The sequence below is a fragment of the Gadus morhua genome, chromosome 20, assembly GCF_902167405.1.
Source record: "Gadus morhua chromosome 20, gadMor3.0, whole genome shotgun sequence".
NCBI lineage: Eukaryota > Metazoa > Chordata > Actinopteri > Gadiformes > Gadidae > Gadus > Gadus morhua.
In genome coordinates this window covers 21,711,773-21,731,894 of record NC_044067.1, presented here as the reverse complement: position 1 = coordinate 21,731,894, position 20,122 = coordinate 21,711,773, and the positions used below count along the sequence as shown (strand labels likewise).

General features: G+C 48.1%; 1 protein-coding gene across 1 annotated transcript in view; it reads left to right on the top strand.

The window, feature by feature from the left end:
• fn1a (fibronectin 1a) overlaps window positions 1-20,122 on the top strand; it is a 39,379-nt gene that overhangs the window by 7,047 nt on the left and 12,210 nt on the right. Inside the window, exons 9-30 of the mRNA XM_030342644.1 lie at window positions 72-248; window positions 4,445-4,600; window positions 5,199-5,327; window positions 5,562-5,705; window positions 8,889-9,010; window positions 9,462-9,630; window positions 9,762-9,947; window positions 10,510-10,638; window positions 11,120-11,209; window positions 11,418-11,618; window positions 12,649-12,927; window positions 13,078-13,341; window positions 13,864-13,958; window positions 14,567-14,735; window positions 14,997-15,083; window positions 15,427-15,618; window positions 16,378-16,650; window positions 17,441-17,555; window positions 17,905-17,987; window positions 18,169-18,258; window positions 18,645-18,911; window positions 19,499-19,615. Of these exons, the coding sequence (XP_030198504.1) occupies window positions 72-248; window positions 4,445-4,600; window positions 5,199-5,327; window positions 5,562-5,705; window positions 8,889-9,010; window positions 9,462-9,630; window positions 9,762-9,947; window positions 10,510-10,638; window positions 11,120-11,209; window positions 11,418-11,618; window positions 12,649-12,927; window positions 13,078-13,341; window positions 13,864-13,958; window positions 14,567-14,735; window positions 14,997-15,083; window positions 15,427-15,618; window positions 16,378-16,650; window positions 17,441-17,555; window positions 17,905-17,987; window positions 18,169-18,258; window positions 18,645-18,911; window positions 19,499-19,615 (3,534 nt within the window). The remainder of the gene's footprint in view (window positions 1-71; window positions 249-4,444; window positions 4,601-5,198; window positions 5,328-5,561; window positions 5,706-8,888; window positions 9,011-9,461; window positions 9,631-9,761; window positions 9,948-10,509; window positions 10,639-11,119; window positions 11,210-11,417; window positions 11,619-12,648; window positions 12,928-13,077; window positions 13,342-13,863; window positions 13,959-14,566; window positions 14,736-14,996; window positions 15,084-15,426; window positions 15,619-16,377; window positions 16,651-17,440; window positions 17,556-17,904; window positions 17,988-18,168; window positions 18,259-18,644; window positions 18,912-19,498; window positions 19,616-20,122) is intronic.

Here is a 20,122-nt window from a genome sequence, read left to right as displayed (position 1 = left end):
AGCCTCCTGCATGTTTTTCCGGTGTTAAGGAAAGGGTAACAACTTCTAACCACGGTTGAATGTTTCAACAGTGATGGTGGCCACGCGGGGCGGGAACTCCAACGGGGCGCTGTGCCAGTTTCCCTTCCACTACCTCAACAAGAACTACACCGACTGCACCTCGGACGGCCGCCGCGACGGCATGAAGTGGTGCGGCACCACCACCAACTACGACGAGGAACGCCGCTTCGGCTTCTGTCCCATGGCTGGTGAGTACGACCAGATGGTCTGGTGGTCTGGGGGGTTTGAGCCAGTCTGAAGCCGACCTGCGGCCTCTGCGGCCTGACCTGTAGGGGATTCCAGGAGGAAAGGGCCCCAACCCCCTTCCTGTTCATTTACGACACGTACCTGGAAAAACAAACCACTACAGGTCTCTTTGCTCTAGCCACAGCCACTGCTGGATGTCTTGGTATTCAGTGTGCTTGTGAATGTGTGTCACATGTGTGACAGACTGGAGGAGAGGGGGAAGAGGAGAGGGTGTTAAGGCCCTTTTTGCATCTCTTTTTGTATGGGGTGATGGGGGTGTGGGTTGATGTGTGTGAGTGGGTGGGTGATGGGGAAAGGTGTTGGAGGTCTTCAAGGGGAATATAAATGAACACCCTAATTATTTCAACACTCCCAAGACATTGATTAACCTTTTGGCACCAAGGGGACAACACACACACCCACACACCCACACACCCACACACCCACACACCGGCATTTGCCTTGTTAAAGGCAATGCCACTCCGGGCTTCACCTTTATCTCTTCATGGAGTTACGGTATAATTAAGGCGGTGCCATAACTCTATCGGAAGGCCGTAATTGATTCAAACAAGAGGGTAGTGACACATGGCTGTACCTGAGGAGCATGAAGCTGTTATCTGAGTCCGGGCGGGGAGGGAGCAACAATTAGATTTCAAGGACTTTCTGGTTCTCAGCAGGTAGAGGTCCCTGTAGAAACACGTGTGGCTGCCGTTGTTTGAGTGTGAATTAGTGGAAGAGGACCCCCCCCCCCCCCTCGTGCGCGACTGCCACGGCAGTTGTTGTTATTGTGGTCGTTGTATTGACAACAGGTTGGCTGACGAGGTCGAGAAAGTGTTTGAGAAATGGGATTGGAAATGAAGTTGATTTTAAAGGAAAAGATCAATCAGATATAATCCCAGGATAGAGTCGTTCTTCGTCTCATCGTCTCATTCGTTTGTTGTTGTTGCCGTGCCAATTGGTTTGTTTTTACTTGGTGCACAATCCAGAGTTAATCCTGTCAATGAGCATCCTTTTCACGTGTAAATGGACGTCTGCGATGCAGCGTTGAGCCATCCAGAGTCATTAGGATGGTAATGTCTGCTGGCCAGGTCTCCTTCAGGACCAAGGCTAGTGTTGATAGAAGGGAGTCTATCCATAATCTACATTACAAAACACGGCTTTGTGGAGCTGTGCAAAGTGGAATTCAATAAACACTGGCCTGAAGTTAGCTACACACAACACAGGAGAACTATGAACTATACTTTTATATTTCAACCTTCGTAAGACAGGCTAACCCTTATACCTACTTTAATAATAAGCAGATAGTATTTATATAAATATATATATCTCTCTCTCTCTCTATATATCTATATATCTATATATCTATATATATATATATATATATATATATATATATATATATACATACATACATACATACATACATACATACATACATACATACATACATACATACATACATACATACATACTAGAGTTTTCGCACGTGCGATCTCTAGTTGTAATTAAACCCATAGCAATAATGTGGAAACCCCAGTCGATAATGTAAACAATTTCTGAGCGGATAATATAATAACATTTTGCCTATAATTTTAGGTAGGGAATAGGTTGGTCAAGAAGACTACAGCTTTCTATGAACCCGGTCAATCAGAGCGGGGGTAACCTTCTCTCATATATCCTTACAGCTCCTTAAAAGTTATGTTATCTTGCTCTAGAAATCCATTTAAAAGTCATGGAAAATAGACTCCAAATAAACACCCATGTTGTATTCTAGCCAGTGTGGGACACATGGCTGGCAGAGCTAATTAAGTTGTCAAAGACCGCAATTGCGGGCTTTGATATGGCCCTTAATGGCTTGAGATGTAAGCGCAAAGCAAACATCTAGCCAGAAATGCGAATTCATATGTTTGTAAGGGTATTGGCCATGCAGATGTTGGATAAAGACCTAACCTCTCCCTGCTCGGTATTTCCCTGTAGCTTGGCCACGGTGGGAACTAGTCTTTTTGAAGAGTTTCAAGTTGCCTCATTAAAGGTCCCTTGGCACTCATTTTAAGATAATAAAAGACCCTTGCAGTAGCTCTTACGGCTCATGCAACTGAAACGCTGTTAAATAGTATTGATTAGGCCAACCTCATTGCTTGGATTATTAGTATTTCATCACTTAAACACTTAAAGTGATGAAATACTAGTTATCATATATATTAGATAATAGTATATTAAAAGTTAAAAAATATTCCAGGCTCAAATAATATCTACAAAGTGATTATTATTGTATATTTGTACATGCCAGCTGCTGTAATCCCAAAATGTGATCACATGGGACCAATGTGCCAAGTCCTTTTTTCAGTGGAAAGCATGTTCATGATAACAAACTTAAACTTCTTAGATCATGAGAACAGCATATGCCTCATCTGTTTCAAGGTTGAAATGTGTTCCTTTTTTGAATACTATATTATTTCCAGATTTTACACCACCCTATTCCAGGCCTTCAAAGGCCCTCCAGTTCACACCACAAGTAATACCTCCCTTCAATGCATCCCAGTATTTTCTCCTGCAGTCTGTGAAGGTTTGAGCCCAAACTTGTTTACCAACTGCATTAACCCAGGCGGTTTTTATATTAGCATATTTTTGGATGCCGGTGGAAAGATCCTAGCAGGAGCCCTCACCAATCAGAAAGCTTTTCAGTGAGTAAGTCTGAAGACTAAATCGGAGTCTACCTAATACCATGAGTATTTCAATAGACCCAAACCAGCTCTCCGGAGATTCTCTCCCATTCCCCTATAATCCAGCCGACCACCGCCCCTCCACCTCAGGCTCTGTAACCATGCCAAGCAGCACCTACTGTACGGCTGAGATAGCTCTTGTCTTCCCAGAAAACAAGGAGGCTTTGGTCAAGGCCTCTGCTGCCTGACCCATCCCTGGGCCTCAGGGCAGCCCCGACTGGGCCTCGCGACAGCCCTGGGCCTCGGTTCAGCCCCGGCTGGGCCTCAGTTCAGCCCCGGCTGGGCCGCGGGACAGCCCCGGCTGGGCCTCGGGACAGCCCCGGCTGGGCCTCGGGACAGCCCCGGCTGGGCCTCGGAACAGCCCCGGCTGGGCCTCGGGACAGCCCCGGCTGGGCCTCGGGACAGCCCCGGCTGGGCCTCGGGACAGGCCCGGCTGGGCCTCGGTTCAGCCCCGGCTGGGCCTCGGGACAGCCCCGGCAGGGCCTCGGGATAACATAACTTCAGCTCACGTCCCCTGGCCGCAAGATCTCGAGCATGCGCGGAACGCGAAATCCGACGCGGGTTTACATGCAGGTAGAAACCTTCACCTAGATAACCAAGAGTTATCTAGGTGTTCTTATCCGATCTCGCTTGTCCGTTCATGTACCGATTTCGGTCCGAAGTAGATCGGGTAAAGGTGTTTACGTGCATTTTAAAAGTCTGGTTGAGGTCTTATTCGTTTCTTTAAAAGGGGACAGCTCTGAGCAACGTGTACTGAAGATTCCAAAGAAAATAAGCAAAAAAAGGGCATTGTATTAGATGAGCATATCTGTTTTTGTGCTTTACGCACGTATGTGTGCACAGCACACATATACACAGACATCTGTTTCTGCTTTCTGGTGGAATCCTCATTTATGTAGGTGTTTAATGGCTATTTTAAAGCGATTGAAATAATAACTAGGTTATAATTATTGGCTTTGTGAAAATGTGAATTTTCTTTCAAGTTGAACGTGTTCATCTGTACATCCTGAGAGTAGTAACCTGTAAATAATGTACTTTAATCGAGGGTTTGTATTTGATCTGTTGCATGTTCACGGCTGTATTGCAATACGTTATTCTTGTGTGTGTGTGTGTGTGTGTGAGACTGAAACGCTCCATTAGCGACGCACATGAACGCCTTACAGTTGATCTAACAAGCAAATTCTGTGCTATTCATCAGCCTCATTCATCAACACAAAGAGCCTTCACACAGGAACGACCTCTGTACAACAAGAACCATAAGTCTTTCTTAGAAGCCGAGAGGTACTGGGTGCGAGGCCCAATGTCTGCAGTCCCACCTGTAGGCACCCTGAAGCAAGAGGCTCTTAAACTTACTCCTCCTCCTTGATGGAATCACTGGCGGTAACTTCAGATGTGTGTGTCAGACAGCTAAAGTGTTTCCTCTGCTCCCGGTCCAGCCCATGAGGAGGTGTGCACCACCAACGAGGGGGTGATGTACCGCGTCGGCGACCAGTGGGACAAGCGCCACGACGTGCTGGGTCACATGATGCGCTGCACCTGCGTGGGCAATGGACGAGGAGAGTGGAGCTGCGTGGCCTACTCCCAGCTCAAAGGTGTGTTTGTGTGTGTGTGTGTGTGTGTGTGTGTGTGTGTGTGTGTGTGTGTGTGTGTGTGTGTGTGTGTGTGTGTGTGTGTGTGTGTGTGTGTGTGTGTGTGTGTGTGTGTGTGTGTGTGTGTCTCTCTTTTTTGGGGAGAATTTAATGAGAGAAGGTTATACCCTCACCACTCTGGTGCAAAGGTCATATTTTGAATTGCCCTCTGGTCTTTACAGCCCCTGTGGGACATCATTAGGCCATAGCACCTCAAAAGAGCCCGGAACAACCCAAAAAGTCACAACAACCCTCAATTCAATTATTTTTTTCCGTAAAGTATTTTACAACCATGATACACTTTGATACACTCAAAAATATGATTCCACAGTATAGTGGCAAGGGTGCTCTATTCCCAACCTAAGGGGTCTGTTTCCCATTGCCAATTTCCACACCGTGGCCCAAAGATGATCCTAAATGCTCTTGTGTGCTTGCCTACAGGCCTGTGAGATAGTAGGGTAATCTCAGTGAGAGTCGCTGATGCGTATCCTGCGTCCACCACCGTGATGTTCCCTTGGCCGCGGTGTGAACCCCCTCCTCCCTGTTCTCTGTGCTCCTCCAGACCAGTGCATCGTGGATGGCCTGACCTACGAGGTGAACCAGACCTTCACAAAGGAGCACGAGGAGGGCTACATGATGAACTGCACCTGCTACGGACAAGGACGCGGCCGCTGGAAGTGCGACGCCATCGGTGGGTCCCAGCAAACAAAAACAGATCACAGTCTGATCGGATTACAAGAGATTAGATGGTTTTACAGTTTCTTTTGGCAAGGGTATGAGGGTGTTTTTGAGGGTATGAGCCCAAAGAAAAACAGCGATAATGGGTGGTAAGCAGGGATATTAGTGGGGGGAATCCTGTTTTTATTGGGAACTTTGTGGTGTACTTTTTCTTTCTTTCCACTGATGAGCGATGCGTGTGTTCCAGACCAGTGCCAGGAGCCCGAGACCAGAGCCTTCTTTCAGATCGGAGAGTCCTGGGACAAGACCATCCATGGAGTGATGTACAAGTGCTACTGCCACGGCCGCGGCATCGGGGAGCTCAGCTGTGAGCCCCAGCAGACCTTTCCTGGTAACAAACACACTCACGCACACACATGCGCACACGTTCTTCTCCAAATCAGGTTGAGGCACTTTCATTGTTTAAAGTACCACCACACAGATGTGCAGACTGAAAACTAAATGAAAGAAAAAACCTTTTCCAAACAGGTTGAATTATACCTTGACTGTGTTTATTATACTCTTTATCTCTCTCTTCTCTGTCTGTCTCACTGACACTCACACACGCACGCACAAACACGCGCACAAGCACAGTTCAGGGTTGCATGTGTGGCGTCACAGTTTGTGAACTTTGTGAGACTGAGCTGTCAAACAACTCTTTGGTGTCCGGTTGTTCTTTGGAGAAAAGCCTCTATTAAAGAAGGCGTCTCTTTATCTGTGGTGATGCCGTGCTGGCAGACCAGGCCATGTCCCCCATCCTCTCTCTCTCCCCCACTCCACCATCCCACTCCAAAAAATAAAAAGCATTTAATTAATGAGTAATAAATTACCTAAATGGCAAACGGAAGCCATTGAGGCTATTTATTGTTTATATTAGTATTGTACAAACATATGTAGATGTCTGTACAATGTTGTTGTACTATATGTATTATATTGTCCTGAACATGTGCAGGTTTCTGTGCTCAGGGTACATGCCAAGGGTTAATGTCTGTGAACATGCTGTGGCTCAGAGCTTCAGGCCGCTCCAGGACGGCCTCCTGTGATGACTGCTGGCTCAAAGGGGGGCTGGCGTTACAAACGTTTGTCAACCTGTTGCAGTAAACTATGTTTGTCTAAGGCCCTTTGAAAACGATGGGCCCTTGTCTTTGATGTGAAACAGTGAGAGTGAGGGGTGGAGGGTGCTCGGAGGGGGGTTGAGTGAGGGGTGGAAGGTGCTCGGAGGGAGGTTGAGTGAGGGGTGGAAGGTGCTTGGAGGCGGGGTAGGGTGAGGGGTGGAGGGTGCGTGGAGGGTGTGGGGGTTGAGGGAGGGCAATTTCCTCTTTTCCTTCTGCCCCCTCCCACCACCCTTCCCCTTCAGCTCTGAGCTTTTGTTCTGCTAGCATGTGGGGCTATTTATTATTGCCACAGCTGTACAAAAGACACACACACACACACACACACACACACACACACACACACACACACACACACACACACACACACACACACACACACACACACACACACACACACACACACACCATTCTGCACGTTTTTATTATGGATACCTTTTGCTCCTCGGTGTCCCTTCTGCCTTGTTTATTTTCCTTTACTTTCTTTCTCCCGGCCAGAATGTGAACTGAGGGCGTTGTGGTGGGGGAGGGTTGTGTCTGTTTCCTGCAGATCAGATCAGCTCACCCCCCACTGCCAGAGCTTTTTGATGTCTGTAACTCTGGGTTGTGCCTCCCTAAGTTCACTGCTTATCACCACCTTTCTCTTACAAGTGGAAACTTTCAGGCAAATGTTGGCCCAATTTGCTCATTCCAAAGTATTTGCATCAATTAGCTCCTTCAACAACAGCACATTGTCCAGGACTGATGCTCTCTACTTACCCCTGGTTCCCTCTTCACCAGGGGCTGTAGTTACAGTAGATACTGATGACAAGGAGGGCTGTGATGTTATTGTTTTCCTCAGTTTCCCATGAAGCCTTGAGGGCACATATGGGCCATGACGCATGCTGCACACAAACAGCACACGCATTCATGTTGTAATGTCTGGGAAATGGGACTATTTCAAATCCATCGTTTGTCTTCAATATGCATGCCTCGTTACTGGTATAGTTCTGCAGGTGGAAACAGAAAAGAGTAGTGTGTGTGTTAGCGCTGAGAGTGGAGAGTCTAAGGGGAATGTTCGGATGGTTTTCTACCTGGGTGTATGTTGTAGAGAGAAGACGGAGAGAAATGTTTTTTTCAACTTTTCGAAACGGCACCCCTTCCAAAGCTGCTGTAATAGCATCCAGCTGTGAAGTTGTGTGTGTGTCTGTGTGTGTGTTTCAAGAGCAGTGTGACTCTAGGCCAACCCCATAGTGAGTTTGCTTACTGAGAAGAGGACCATAAAAGGTAAAAAGACAACAGGCAGCTTGTTGAGCTCCGGATTGAGTCTTGGTTCGATAAAACCCCAAAGAGTTCTTCTTCCTGTCTTCCGTCCATCTGCTTATTTCTCTCCTCGAGATAAATCTTTAGAGATGTCTCCCCGCTACCACTTTGCTCCACATTTTAATCTCCCCACGTCATAAATACCCTATTCTTTCTATGAAGGAAATACACTCAAAACATGTGGTGTGTGTGTGTGTGTGTGTGTGTGTGTGTGTGTGTGTGTGTGTGTGTGTGTGTGTGTGTGTGTGTGGGGGGGGGCCTGTGGTCGACTGGCCTGTAATGGGGGGGGGGGGGGGGGGGGGGGGCTGTAATGTCTGCCAGATTGTTTGGGGGTGGCCGGTGTATCTGCTTCCAGGCTCTGGTTAACCCGGCCACTTGCTCACAAACGCTAATTACAGCCTCGCTGCTTTGGAAAGCGGTCAGAAAAGCTCAGTAGAAGCTACCGGTTTCTATCAAAAGGAAATCAATCTGGTGGCCATATGTTATGAGTTTTATCTGTGTTATTAAAGAAAAATATTAATTAGGAACGTTGCATTCATCGTAAGGAATGCCAACGTTTCTAATTAGGCAAGTTGATGTCAGATAACCAGCTATTATAGACAATTAAATACATGAACGTAGAACATAATATGTCAATACAATGCAGGAGAGATTATGTATTTTGGAGATTTGGGCATTTTGAACTTCAGGAGTTTTAGGTGATGTCCTCCAAAGATGGTAATAGTTTGGAGAAAGAAGGAATGAAGTGAGGGAAAGAGGGACAGTTTGCAGGAAAAGGAGTGCAGAGTAGGACTGTTCCCTCCGAGCTGGAGAATCGTGCGCTGGAATTTCACGTTCATGTGACAGTTTCTCCCCATCTCCCTTTCTTTCTTCTATACTGCGCGTACACATTTCCCCCAGCTGCCATGTTTCACACTGTTGGCCTTTGGTCAACAGTGTGAATGGAATTGTAATGTTGACAACCCTCTATTGTCACATAGCTCTGTAACTTCATAGCCTGCGACAAAACCTCACATGAATGATCATGTGAAAAAGCACTGCATGATTAACATTTAGCAGCACCTTCTATCCGTGTGCGTGAATGTATCCCATAATTTATTTATGGTCTGTCTCGTCCGCAGGTGGACAGCGGCCTGTCCAGGTGATAATTACGGAGAGTGGAAACCAGCCCGACTCCCACCCCATCCAGTGGAACGCCCCCTCCTCGGCCCACATCACCCAGTACATCCTCAAGTGGAGACAGGTAACTAACCCAGTGGAGACAGGTAACTTACCCAGCACATCCTCAAGTGGTGACAGGTAACTAACCCAGGGCCTCACACCTGTCAGTGTCTTCATCTCATTAAAAGGAAATTGTAAGATAAGCACGAGCATTGACAGTTGCAGCTCAGGATGGTGTAGTTATCAGGTGTTCCACTGCCAACTGAAAGTTACTTTGTTCGATCCCACACTGTCTGCAGTCTGCCTGTAGGTATCTTTGAGTAAGATGCCTAACCCTTACCTGTTCCTCAATGACATGCTCAAAAGAGCTCTCAACCAACATTCAGATTCAACTCCAAAAGACCCAGATGTGCCTGAACATTGAGATACGACTGCATAAAAAGTTGGATATATTTGTCCATCCTAATCGGTGTCGGCCCAACCCATCACCAGGCTAACGCCCCTCTCCCCCACCTTTCCGGTGGTCCCTGCAGAAGGACACAGCCAACCCCTGGAGAGAGGTGCTGATCCCGGGACACCTCAACACCTACACCATCTCGGCCCTGAAGCCCGGCATCACATACGAGGGTCAGCTGATCAGTGTCCTCCGCTTTGGCCGCCGCGAGATCACACGCTTCGACTTCACCACCAACTACGGCTCATGTGAGTGTTTAGCGTGTAGTACGTGTTTGAGGCGCTCCCCGATGTGGCTGCAGGGTGATGTCACGCTGCATGTTGACCACCGCGTTGCGCTACGTTAAACTCTTCCCTCACCCTATCCCCTGTGGATCCAGTGGCCACATCGGAGGGCGACACCGTGCAGCCCCCCCCAGAGGTGGACACCTCTGAGTCGGTAACGGAGATCACCTCCAGCAGCTTTGTCATCTCCTGGGTGTCGGCCTCGGACACAGTCTCTGGCTTCAGGGTGGAGTACGAGCTGACGGAGGAGGGCCAGACAACGGGACAGACCAGCGTCCTGGGTGAGTACGCTGAAAACTAGCGTTTTGCCGTGCTGCAGAATCGTGTGTGTCCATTTCTTCTGTGATTTCCTTTTCATATATATGATAGGGCTGGGTAAAAATATTGATTCATCAATGCACTGCAATTTATTTGTTCTCCATTCAATTTCGATTCATTTTTTTTTTAGCAGATTATTTCCATAAAAAAAACTAAAACTAAAGAACCCTCAACAATCTAATTGAATTGAAGTGTGAGGTAGCTGGCAATACCCAGCCCTAATATATGATATATTTGATATATTTGATATATATATATATATATATATATATATATATATATATATATATATATATATATATATATACACTCCCGTCCAACAGAAGTGAGCAGAGCTTGATGGTGTTCCCCTTTATTTAGAGAAAAACACCCTTGTCATTGTGGTCTTCCGTCGCCAAACCTAAACAACCCTCTATTTCTATTTTCTTATAAAACGCTTGAAGTGTATGTTCTGGATCAAATGCTGTTGGTTTCCACGGTGATAACTCGACGGTTAATAAACAATGTGACGATGCTGTGTTGCAGAGCTCCCTCGCACCACCACCTCGGTGAACATCAATGACCTGCTGCCCGGCAGGAAGTACAGGGTTAACGTCTACGAGGTGACAGACACTGGATACGACAACCTCATCCTCACTACCTCCCAGACCACCGGTTAGGACCTCTCCCCTGTGTCTCTCTCTCTCTGCCTCTGCCTCTGTCACTCTCTCTATCTCCTTCTCTCTGTCTGTCTGTCTCTCTCCCTCTCTTTGTCTCGGTCCATGTCTCTCTCCCTCTATGGGTCTCTCCTTCTCTATGTCTCGGCCCATGTCTCTCTCCCTCTCTGGGTCTCTCCTTCTCTTTGTCTCGGTCTATGACTATCTCCCTCTCTGTGTCTCTCCTTCTCTTGGTCTCGGTCTATGTCTCTCTCCCTCTCTGTGTCTCTCCTTCTCTTTGTCTCGGTCTATGTCGCTCTCCCTCTCTGTGTCTCTCCTTCTCTTGGTCTCGGTCTATGTCGCTCTCCCTCTCTGTGTCTCTCCTTCTCTTGGTCTCGGTCCATGTCTCTCTCCCTCTCTTGGTCTCTCTATATATCTCTCTCTGTCCCTCTCTCAGTTCCCCTGTTGAATGATTGTTTTAACCTCTCCTTCCTCCGCAGCTCCTGACGCTCCGGTCGACCACGAGGTGGAGGAGGTGCAGGAGACGTCCATCGTCATCACCTGGGACAAGCCTCTCGCTCCAATCACAGGTGAGTTCACACATAAACTCACACACGCACACGTATACACACATACGTAAACACACAGACACACACACACGTAAACACACCCACACACAAACAGACAGACGTAAACACACACGTGTAAACGCACACGCATGTAAACACACACACATACACACTTAAGCGCACGCGCGCGCTAACATTGGGTGCGCTCACACACACCCGTGTTTCCCAGGCTACCGCGTGGTTTACACACCGTCGGAGGAGGGGGAGGGGGACAGCACAGAGCTCGTCCTCCCCAACACGGCCACAGCGGTGACCCTGAGCGACCTCAGACCCGGGCTGCAGTACAACATCAGCATATACGCCGTGGAGGACACCCTGGAGAGCCAGCCCATCTTTGTGCAGGTCAACACCGCCGGAGACCCCCTACCAGGTAGGCTGTTACCGCTAGACCCATCGTGGTCTGTGGGAGTCACAGCAAGGAGGTTCTGGTTTGAACCCCCCATACCCCGACTTGCTTAGTAATAATGCCTATGAAAGTAGAATTTTACTGTCATTAACTTTAGATGTTGACTATGTAAAAATTAACCCATGGATAATATTGTGGGTGAAACATAACTGAGAGCGATACAGTTGTCAACAAAATGTGTCCCCCGATCTCAAAATGACTTTTCTATTCTTATACTAGAGTAACAAGTTCGTATAGTAGAGGAAGTGGATCATCTCGGCCTCAAAAATGACCCACAAACCATTTGAAGACGCAATCGTTCACAATGCAGACATAAAGACACTGGCTGAGTGTCCTGCCTCGTTCATAGCTCCCTCATACCAGCGTCCACTAGGAAGGCCATGCTTCCAGACTACTTGTCTTTGATGCCAGCCAACCAGTTCCCCACGTGTATACAGGTCTCCCTCCCATCTGGTTCAGTTTAAGCTCATAAAACCACTCACATCTCCTACTCTGTCCTCGCATAACCTCTGGGGAATTAAACGGCCACGCACATTTTGTTGTTGGAATACTACAATATCTCACACACACACACACACACACACACACACACACACACACACACACACACACACACACACACACACACACACACACACACACACACACACACACACACACACACACATACACACACACACACACACACAGCCCTCTCTTTGAGGTGAAGTAGGGCAGCAGATTCTGGGAAGTTAATGCAGTTAGTCTGTCCACCATGTGCTTGTTCCCGAGACGTCTGGGTGTGCAGGTGTGTGAGGAGAAATTTGGTTGGTGGTCGAAAGACTTCAGCCTCTTGGCTGAGGTACACTTGGAAACACTGCCACAGAGGCGGGCCTCGGTCATGAAGGCCCATTGGGAGCCAATTTCTTTATTTGGCCAATGGGGGTCCCTTCAATCCCAGAAGGACTGGACTGTAACATGGAATATTAAATGTGTTGTTTCCTGATGTCCACAGTGGAGGAGGTGGCCACGCCCACAGAGCTCCAGTTCGTCGAGGTGTCCGCCAATCAGATCGTTCTGACCTGGTCCGGCCCCCTCGGCGCCGTCTCGGAGTACCGGATCAACGTGGCCCCTGTGGACGAGCCCGGGAAACCCCAGAGAGAGCTGACGGTCCCTGCCATCCAGAGCGCCTACGTGGTCAAAGAGCTGCACCCCGGCACCGTGTACCGCTTCAGCATCTACGCCCTGTTCAACGGGCGGGAGAGCGCACCCCTGGTCAGGGAGCAGGCTACAAGTGGGTCTGCCAACACACAGACACATATACAGTACATACATACATACATACACACATACACTTATACACACATACATACATACATACATACACACATACCGACACACACACACCCTGTGACCTCTAACCTCTGTGACCCCCCTTCCTCAGAGCCCGACGCTCCGTCTCAGGTCCACTTCATGAACGTGACGGACGCCAGCGTCATCGTGTCGTGGTTCGCGCCCCTGGCCCGCATCACGGGCTACCGCCTGGTGCTGGCCGGGGACGGCTCCGCCCCCAAGCAGCTGCGGCTGCCGGCCCGCCTCACCCAGTACACGCTGCTCAACCTGCGGCCCGAGACGGGCTACACGGTCACGCTGCACGCTGAGCAGGACAGCGCGCTCAGCGAGGGCCACACGGCCCACTTCACCACGGGTGGGCGGCACAAACGCACCATACGGGATCATCATACGCATTATAGTAATGATGAGGATGGTGCTTTATATGAATGGCCGTCATATGGATGATGATGATGATGATGATGCTAATACAGTCTAATCCAGTCATTAAAGTAGACAGGGTAGGTAGGAAGGACGACAGTCAGGTCAGGTTGGTCTTGTATTCGGGTCAATACGGCACAAGCCTGCGACAGTATGTCCAATCTAAAAAAAGAAAACATTGACGGAGCATTACATTTTGATTTGCTGATGGCTGTTAGAATGTAAAGACAATGTCAACAAATTGGGCAAAAATAGCTGCTGAAATAAATTGCCTACCCTAGCTTTAACGACCTGTATCTAAAACTCTGTTGGTCGCTGTGGATAAAAGTGTCTTGTTCGTCGTAAACCTGAGACATAGCCCCTTCCTCCAGGGCTAGGACGGACACGTTGTGGGAGTAGAGCCGTATATTATGACCAATTATGTCGGTCCGCATCTGACCTTCCTGTGTTCCTCCAGAGTCCGCCATGGGCAGCGCACCCCACTTCAGCACAGAGGTCACTAGCACCTCCATCATCATCAGCTGGTCTCCTGTCCCCCACGTGGGCTACAAGGTACGTCCAGCCCTCTGCAGAGGAAGAACTGACACTGTGTGATGTCGGAGTCACATTTTCCCATGAATAAATGGATTTAGGGAACTTCAAATAAACTGATTCTGCTACCTTAATCAAGGCTGTGATCAGTAAAACACAATTAGCACGTTGCAGAATCGTCTCCCTAATCCTTTTAAGTCATTCTGCTAAGGGCTTCAGGATCCAGGATCTCAGGCTGCATCTGTGTTATCGGGTGTTTATGCAGTTGCGTGTGGTGTACTTGGGGGCCCTGGGGATAAACAGGAACTGGTGACCACAGCAATAATGGGATTTGCCAGAAAATATCCCACAGGATATAAGAATGTTCTCACGTCTGTCCTGGGAAAACATTGACCTTTCACCTTTCCTAAGAGTCTGCTCTATATCTGACTCCTCTCTCTCTCTCTCTTCAGGATTCTACTCAATCTACTAATATTCAAGTTGTATCTTAATCATTCTTCTAATGCCTTTGCTATTTGTGTGTGTGTGTGTGTGTGTGTGTGTGTGTGTGTGTGTGTGTGTGTGTGTGTGTGTGTGTGTGTGTGTGTGTGTGCGTGTGCGTGCGTGCGTGCGTGCGTGCGTGTGTGTAGCTCACGGTGCGCCCCAGCCAGGGCGGGGAGGCCCCCCGGGATGTGACCTCTGAATCCGGCAGTATCTTCATCAAGGGGCTGACCCCGGGGGTGGAGTACACCTACGACATCAAGCCTGTGGTCAACGGTCGCGAGCAGGGCGCCACCGTCACCAAGCACGTGGTCACACGTAAGACCCTAAACCAGCAGGGCCAACCCCGAGCCCTTCATGAGCAATGTGGAGTACAGTATTAAAAAATATACAATGTATACCTCAATGTAACACCTTTTTAACTTTTCTGTTTTTCCTTTTTCACATCTTTGTCTTTTTGTGCGGCTTCACTCATCATCCCTTTTTCCCCTCCTCCACCTCCTCCTCCTCCTCCTCCTCCTCTTCCTCCTCCATCTCTTCCTCTTCCTCCACCTCCTGCTACTCATCTTCCTCCTGAAGCTCTCTCCCCTCCCGCCGACCTGACCCTGAAGATGAACCCGGAGACGGGCGGGGTCCTCGTAGAGTGGGATGGAACCAACACACCCGGTAGGTTGACCAGATTGTTTTCACAACATGAACTGCATCGACATGTATCATGTTTTCCCCTATGAATGTTTTTCCTGTTCTAATAGAAACTTGAAGCCTATTTATCACCTGTCCCCCGTTTATGAACTATTAATACAATCAATGAAAACCCCTTTGTTTAAACAGTGGACCGTCTTTCTTTCTTTTTAATCCTATAATCTTACACACACACACACACACACACACACACACACACACACACACACACACACACACACACACACACACACACACACACACACACACACACACACACACACACACACACACTGTCCCTTTCTCTCTTCTACTTTCCGCTCCTCAGACATCACTGGATACCGAGTGACGTGCACACCGGCCAATGGCATGCAAGGGAACAGCATGGAGGAGTTTGTGGAGGCGGGGGAGACCTCGTGCACGCTGGACAACCTGATCCCAGGTGTGTCGTACAACATCAGCGTGGTGACGGTGAAGGATGATGCCGAGAGCACCCCCCTGTCCACCATCATCACCCCTGGTGCGTGACTTTAAAACTTTACAACTTTTGCAAAACGTTGTTTCTTTTGGTTGGTTCTGTTTTCCTAGTGGTTCAGAAAGGTAAGACTCCTCACAGTCTTTCAAAATGAATCTGTAATAAGTCTATTAACCCGACTTACACTAATATTTATCGAACAGTGATATTAGTCTGGTAATATCACTGGCCTAACGTGCAACTATCACAAAATATCTGCCTAAATATTTTGCGACTCCCTAGCCTGGTATCCCATGATAAAATGGGATATATAAATACATATAAATACATAAAATCCCAATTAAGTGAGGTGCCTATAATGGTGTACTAACTATAGAAACCTCACCACATAACGTCTTATTATCCATCATGAAACCAAAGGCAGCATTATGACATCACCGCTTATATTGGTGTGATTTAAATAAATCACAGCAATATATGTCGCTTTTTAGGTATGAAAGCTGGTCACTTTTCCAGTTTCCCATACTTGACTTAACGATGGCTTGTATCTGTATGTTTGTGTGTCTGTGTGTGTTTGTGTGGTTTTGGGTCTTTCTGTGTATTGTTGTTATGTTTGTCTGTCTGCCATCACTTCCTCTTGGAGCTCCCATCACTCCTTTCCTTCCTCTCCTTTTCCTCCTCATCCTCTCCGTCTCTTTCCTCCCTATCTTCTCCCTCTTCCTCTCCCTCTCCTCCCCCTCTCTTCTCCCTCATCCTCCTTTCCTCCTCTCCCTCCTCCTCTCCTTCTTCTCTTCCTCCCCACAGAGGTCCCTCAGCTGACAGACCTGAGCTATGAGAACGTGACGGATACCACCATCGGCCTGCGCTGGATGCCCTTCAACTTCACCGTTGTCACGGGTTACCGCATCACGGTGACGGCGGCGGGTGAGAGTGTGCCCATCTTCGAGGACTTTGTGCTGCCGTCATCGGGCTACTACACCGTGAAAGGCCTGGAGCCCGGCATCGGCTATGACATCAGCGTCACCACGGTGACGGAGAGCGGCGTGAGCAAGCCCATCACCATCACACAGCAGACCGGTGAGGAGCAACACGTGAGGAGATAGAGAGAGCCTTGTCACCATGGCCTCACAGAACATATAAATATAAAAAATATATAATATAAATAATAAAAAACAACACAGGATCAGCAAAAGTCCATTAATTTCCAGCCTGCTTAGTGATTGAATGGCTAAGAAGGACTTTGGACTCAAGGCATGCCAATGTAGCTACAAAGAGATTGATGTCAGCAGAGGGCTTTTATTGTGGTAATTCTCTGTATAACCTGTCATGGAACATCTCAAACGGAGTGTTTTAAACGACTGCAGTACTCTTCAAAGAACATAAACTATGTAATTGAAATGCATGCTGTGCTGTGCTGTGTGTGTGTGTGTGGGTGTGTGTGTGTGTGTGTGTGTGTGTGTGTGTGTGTGTGTGTGTGTGTGTGTGTGTGTGTGTGTGTGTGTGTGTGTGTGCGTGTGTGTGTGTGTTTTGCACCTTTCTTTTTGTGTCAGTGTGTGTGTGTATTTTCTTAAGTGGGGGTCAGTTTGTGTGTGTATTTTCTTAAGTGGGTGGGTGTGTAACATATGGTGTTGGTTTGGAGTTTCCATCAAGGTGGGACTCATTTTTCCCCCTGATTTAAAACCTTTGTGTTCTCTCACTTTTAAGGTGCTGTTAAACAGCAGACACAGACTTTACACACGCACAAAGAGACACACCTTTTTATTTATAAAAGTAAGCAATGGTGGTGTAACTTTCTCTCTTGCTCCTCTCTCTCTCTCCCTGTTTTTCTCTCCATGTCTCCCTCTCCATGTCTCTCTCTCTCTCACAGTGTTGCCAGCCCCTACTGGTCTTGGCTTCGGGGAGGTGGGTCCAGACTCCCTGGAGGTCACCTGGGACGGCCCTCAGGTCCTCAACGCCGCTGACATCAACATGTACATCATCAGGTACCCCACTTATTTCTTTTTTTGTTTATAAAACCACGTTTTATTCTTGTTTTTCTTACAGTATTCCTCCTTTTTGGTCAAACCTATGTTTATCCTACCCTTGTTTATATTGTAATTCTTATTCATTTTTGTATAAATCTAAATAGTTACCAGGGCAGGTGGTTCTGACAAAGTATAAACCACTCTGTCGGACAAGCTGTGCTTGTGTGTGGTTTGGATGGGCTTGTGTCTGTGGGTGGTTCTGATTATTTATTCTACTGACTGTCTGACAAGCTGTGCTTGTTTGTGTGGTTGGTTCTGATCTAGTTTCTTCTACTGCCTTTCTGTCCTGTGTGTTGCTTGCTGTTAGGTATCGTCCCGTGGTTATGTCTTTTGCTGATGAATCCAAAGAAGTTACCGTTGGAGGGTTGACAGAACGCACAGTCCTGCAGAGTACGTTGGATAGATGTAGCACACACACTCACTCACTCACTCACTCACTCACTCACTCACTCACTCACTCACTCACTCACTCACTCACTCACTCACTCACTAATTCATTGTATTTGAATGCTTAACACTTACAAACCAAAGCAAAAAGTGGACGATATGAATTACTTCTCTCTCCTCTCAGACTTGGTGCCTGACACGGAGTACCTGGTGAGCGTGGTGTATGTGTACGACCAGAGAGAGAGCTCCCCAGCCACCGCCACTCAGAAAACAGGTGAGTTCCTCCAAGAGGCCCAACCTGGGCCTCGAAGATAGGACATGCACTCCGCTGGGCAGAGATTTGAACATTTAATCGAATAACTTCATGACACCTATGGCATTCTCTGAGGGCACTTCAAAGCAGGACTCCTACAGAGAGGATCCATAGCCGTCCCCCAACACACCAGCGTATCCACCGCTCACAAACAGCCCTAATATGAATATTATACATGAATATACACACACGGAGACATCAAATATGAATTGTCGTACTCATGGTAAATGAAGGGACATAGTTAGACTGCGCAGGGGCTCCATGAACAGGAGAGTAGGACCATGAAACCATCCAGGGTTCCATGTTAGACCCTTCTTCTAAGATGAAGTCCCTCCCTCCGCCCCCAGCCATGGACGCCCCCTCAGGCCTGGAGTTCGCTGACGTCCTGACCAACTCCTTCGCCGTCCACTGGGTGGCGCCTCGCGGGCCCATCAGCGGCTACCGCATCCGCTACCAGATGGCCAGCGGCGGGCGGGCCAAGGAGGAGCGCCTGCCCCCCTCCAGGACCCACTTCACTCTGACCGGCCTGCACCCCGAGACCGAGTACCTGGTCCACATCTACGCCGTCAGCGGCCGCAAGGAGAGCCCCCCGCTCTCCGGCCGGCAGAAGACCAGTACGTCTCTTATTGTGTCGGCTTCCTTCCTCTTCTATACAGGGGTGAAATCATGCTTCTTTGACTATTCCCTTTAGGTATATGACGTATTCTATTCATGTTTTACGTTTATACATGTGTTTTAAGTTCGAGCAAGGGGGAGTTTTCGTTCCGACCGAGAAAAGCCCTCAATAAGGGCATGAAACAGCTTGAATGCGCTCAAACGTTACTTTGTAACAGTGTGACGTCCGACTGTGCAGTGGGCGGTGCTGAAGTGCAGAAGTTGCGCCACCTGGCTACCCGCAATGTTTACAACTTCTTGGGGGGGGGGGTATTTGCTGACGCACGCGCAAAGCGTTTGACCAATCGCAACAGAGTGGGCTACTGGGTCGGGGGTCTTAAAGCGAAAGTGTGAGAATAATAAGGGGTATTTCTAACATGCAACCCTATTCTGGTAGAATCCCAAAATGCACTGATTAATCCTAAAAAAAGCATGATATGGGATCTTCAATGCATACAGAGCTTGAGTAAATTGTGGAATTAGTTGATGCTCCCCACGTAATTTTCCCTCCTTATCTGTCTTTTTCTTTTCATCTCTCTCTCTCCAGTCTCTGACGCACCCACAGACCTGAATGTGGTGGAGACGTCCCCCACCAGCATCACTCTCCGCTGGGACGCCCCGGCTGTTACGGTCCGCTACTACCGGATCACCCATGGAGAGACCGGTAAGCTAGCGGGCTTTTCATGATTCTCATTAGCCAATAGTCAATCGGCAACTCGTGATGGAAAAGGTAAGAGAGATAAGATGTTTCCTTAAGTACAGGGCAGAAATAGAAATTAAAAAAAATTAAAAGTTGAAGAAGAGTAAAAAGCTAAGACAAATAAATTTAAAGTAATATAATAATTATATTGTTAAAGGTTGGGTAGGTGATTTGCGAAACGCCAGCAGATTTTGAAAATACACAACTCAAATGGTCCTACCCCCTCTCCTTCAACGCTGACTCTGACTCCACCCATTCCAAGTACCTGGACGCGCAATCATGCACGAGCGCGAACAGAGATGCGCGAGAGCGAGCCAGGCTAGCGTAGGTTTTCGTTTAACAACATGGCACTACATTCAGCTGTAAGTTGCACCCAGTACCGCGGGAAGTAGGAGTGCTGGGGGTGCTGCAACACCCCCTGTCCGAGGCCCTGTCTTATCACAGAAAACGATCATTTCTAAAAACTCCGGC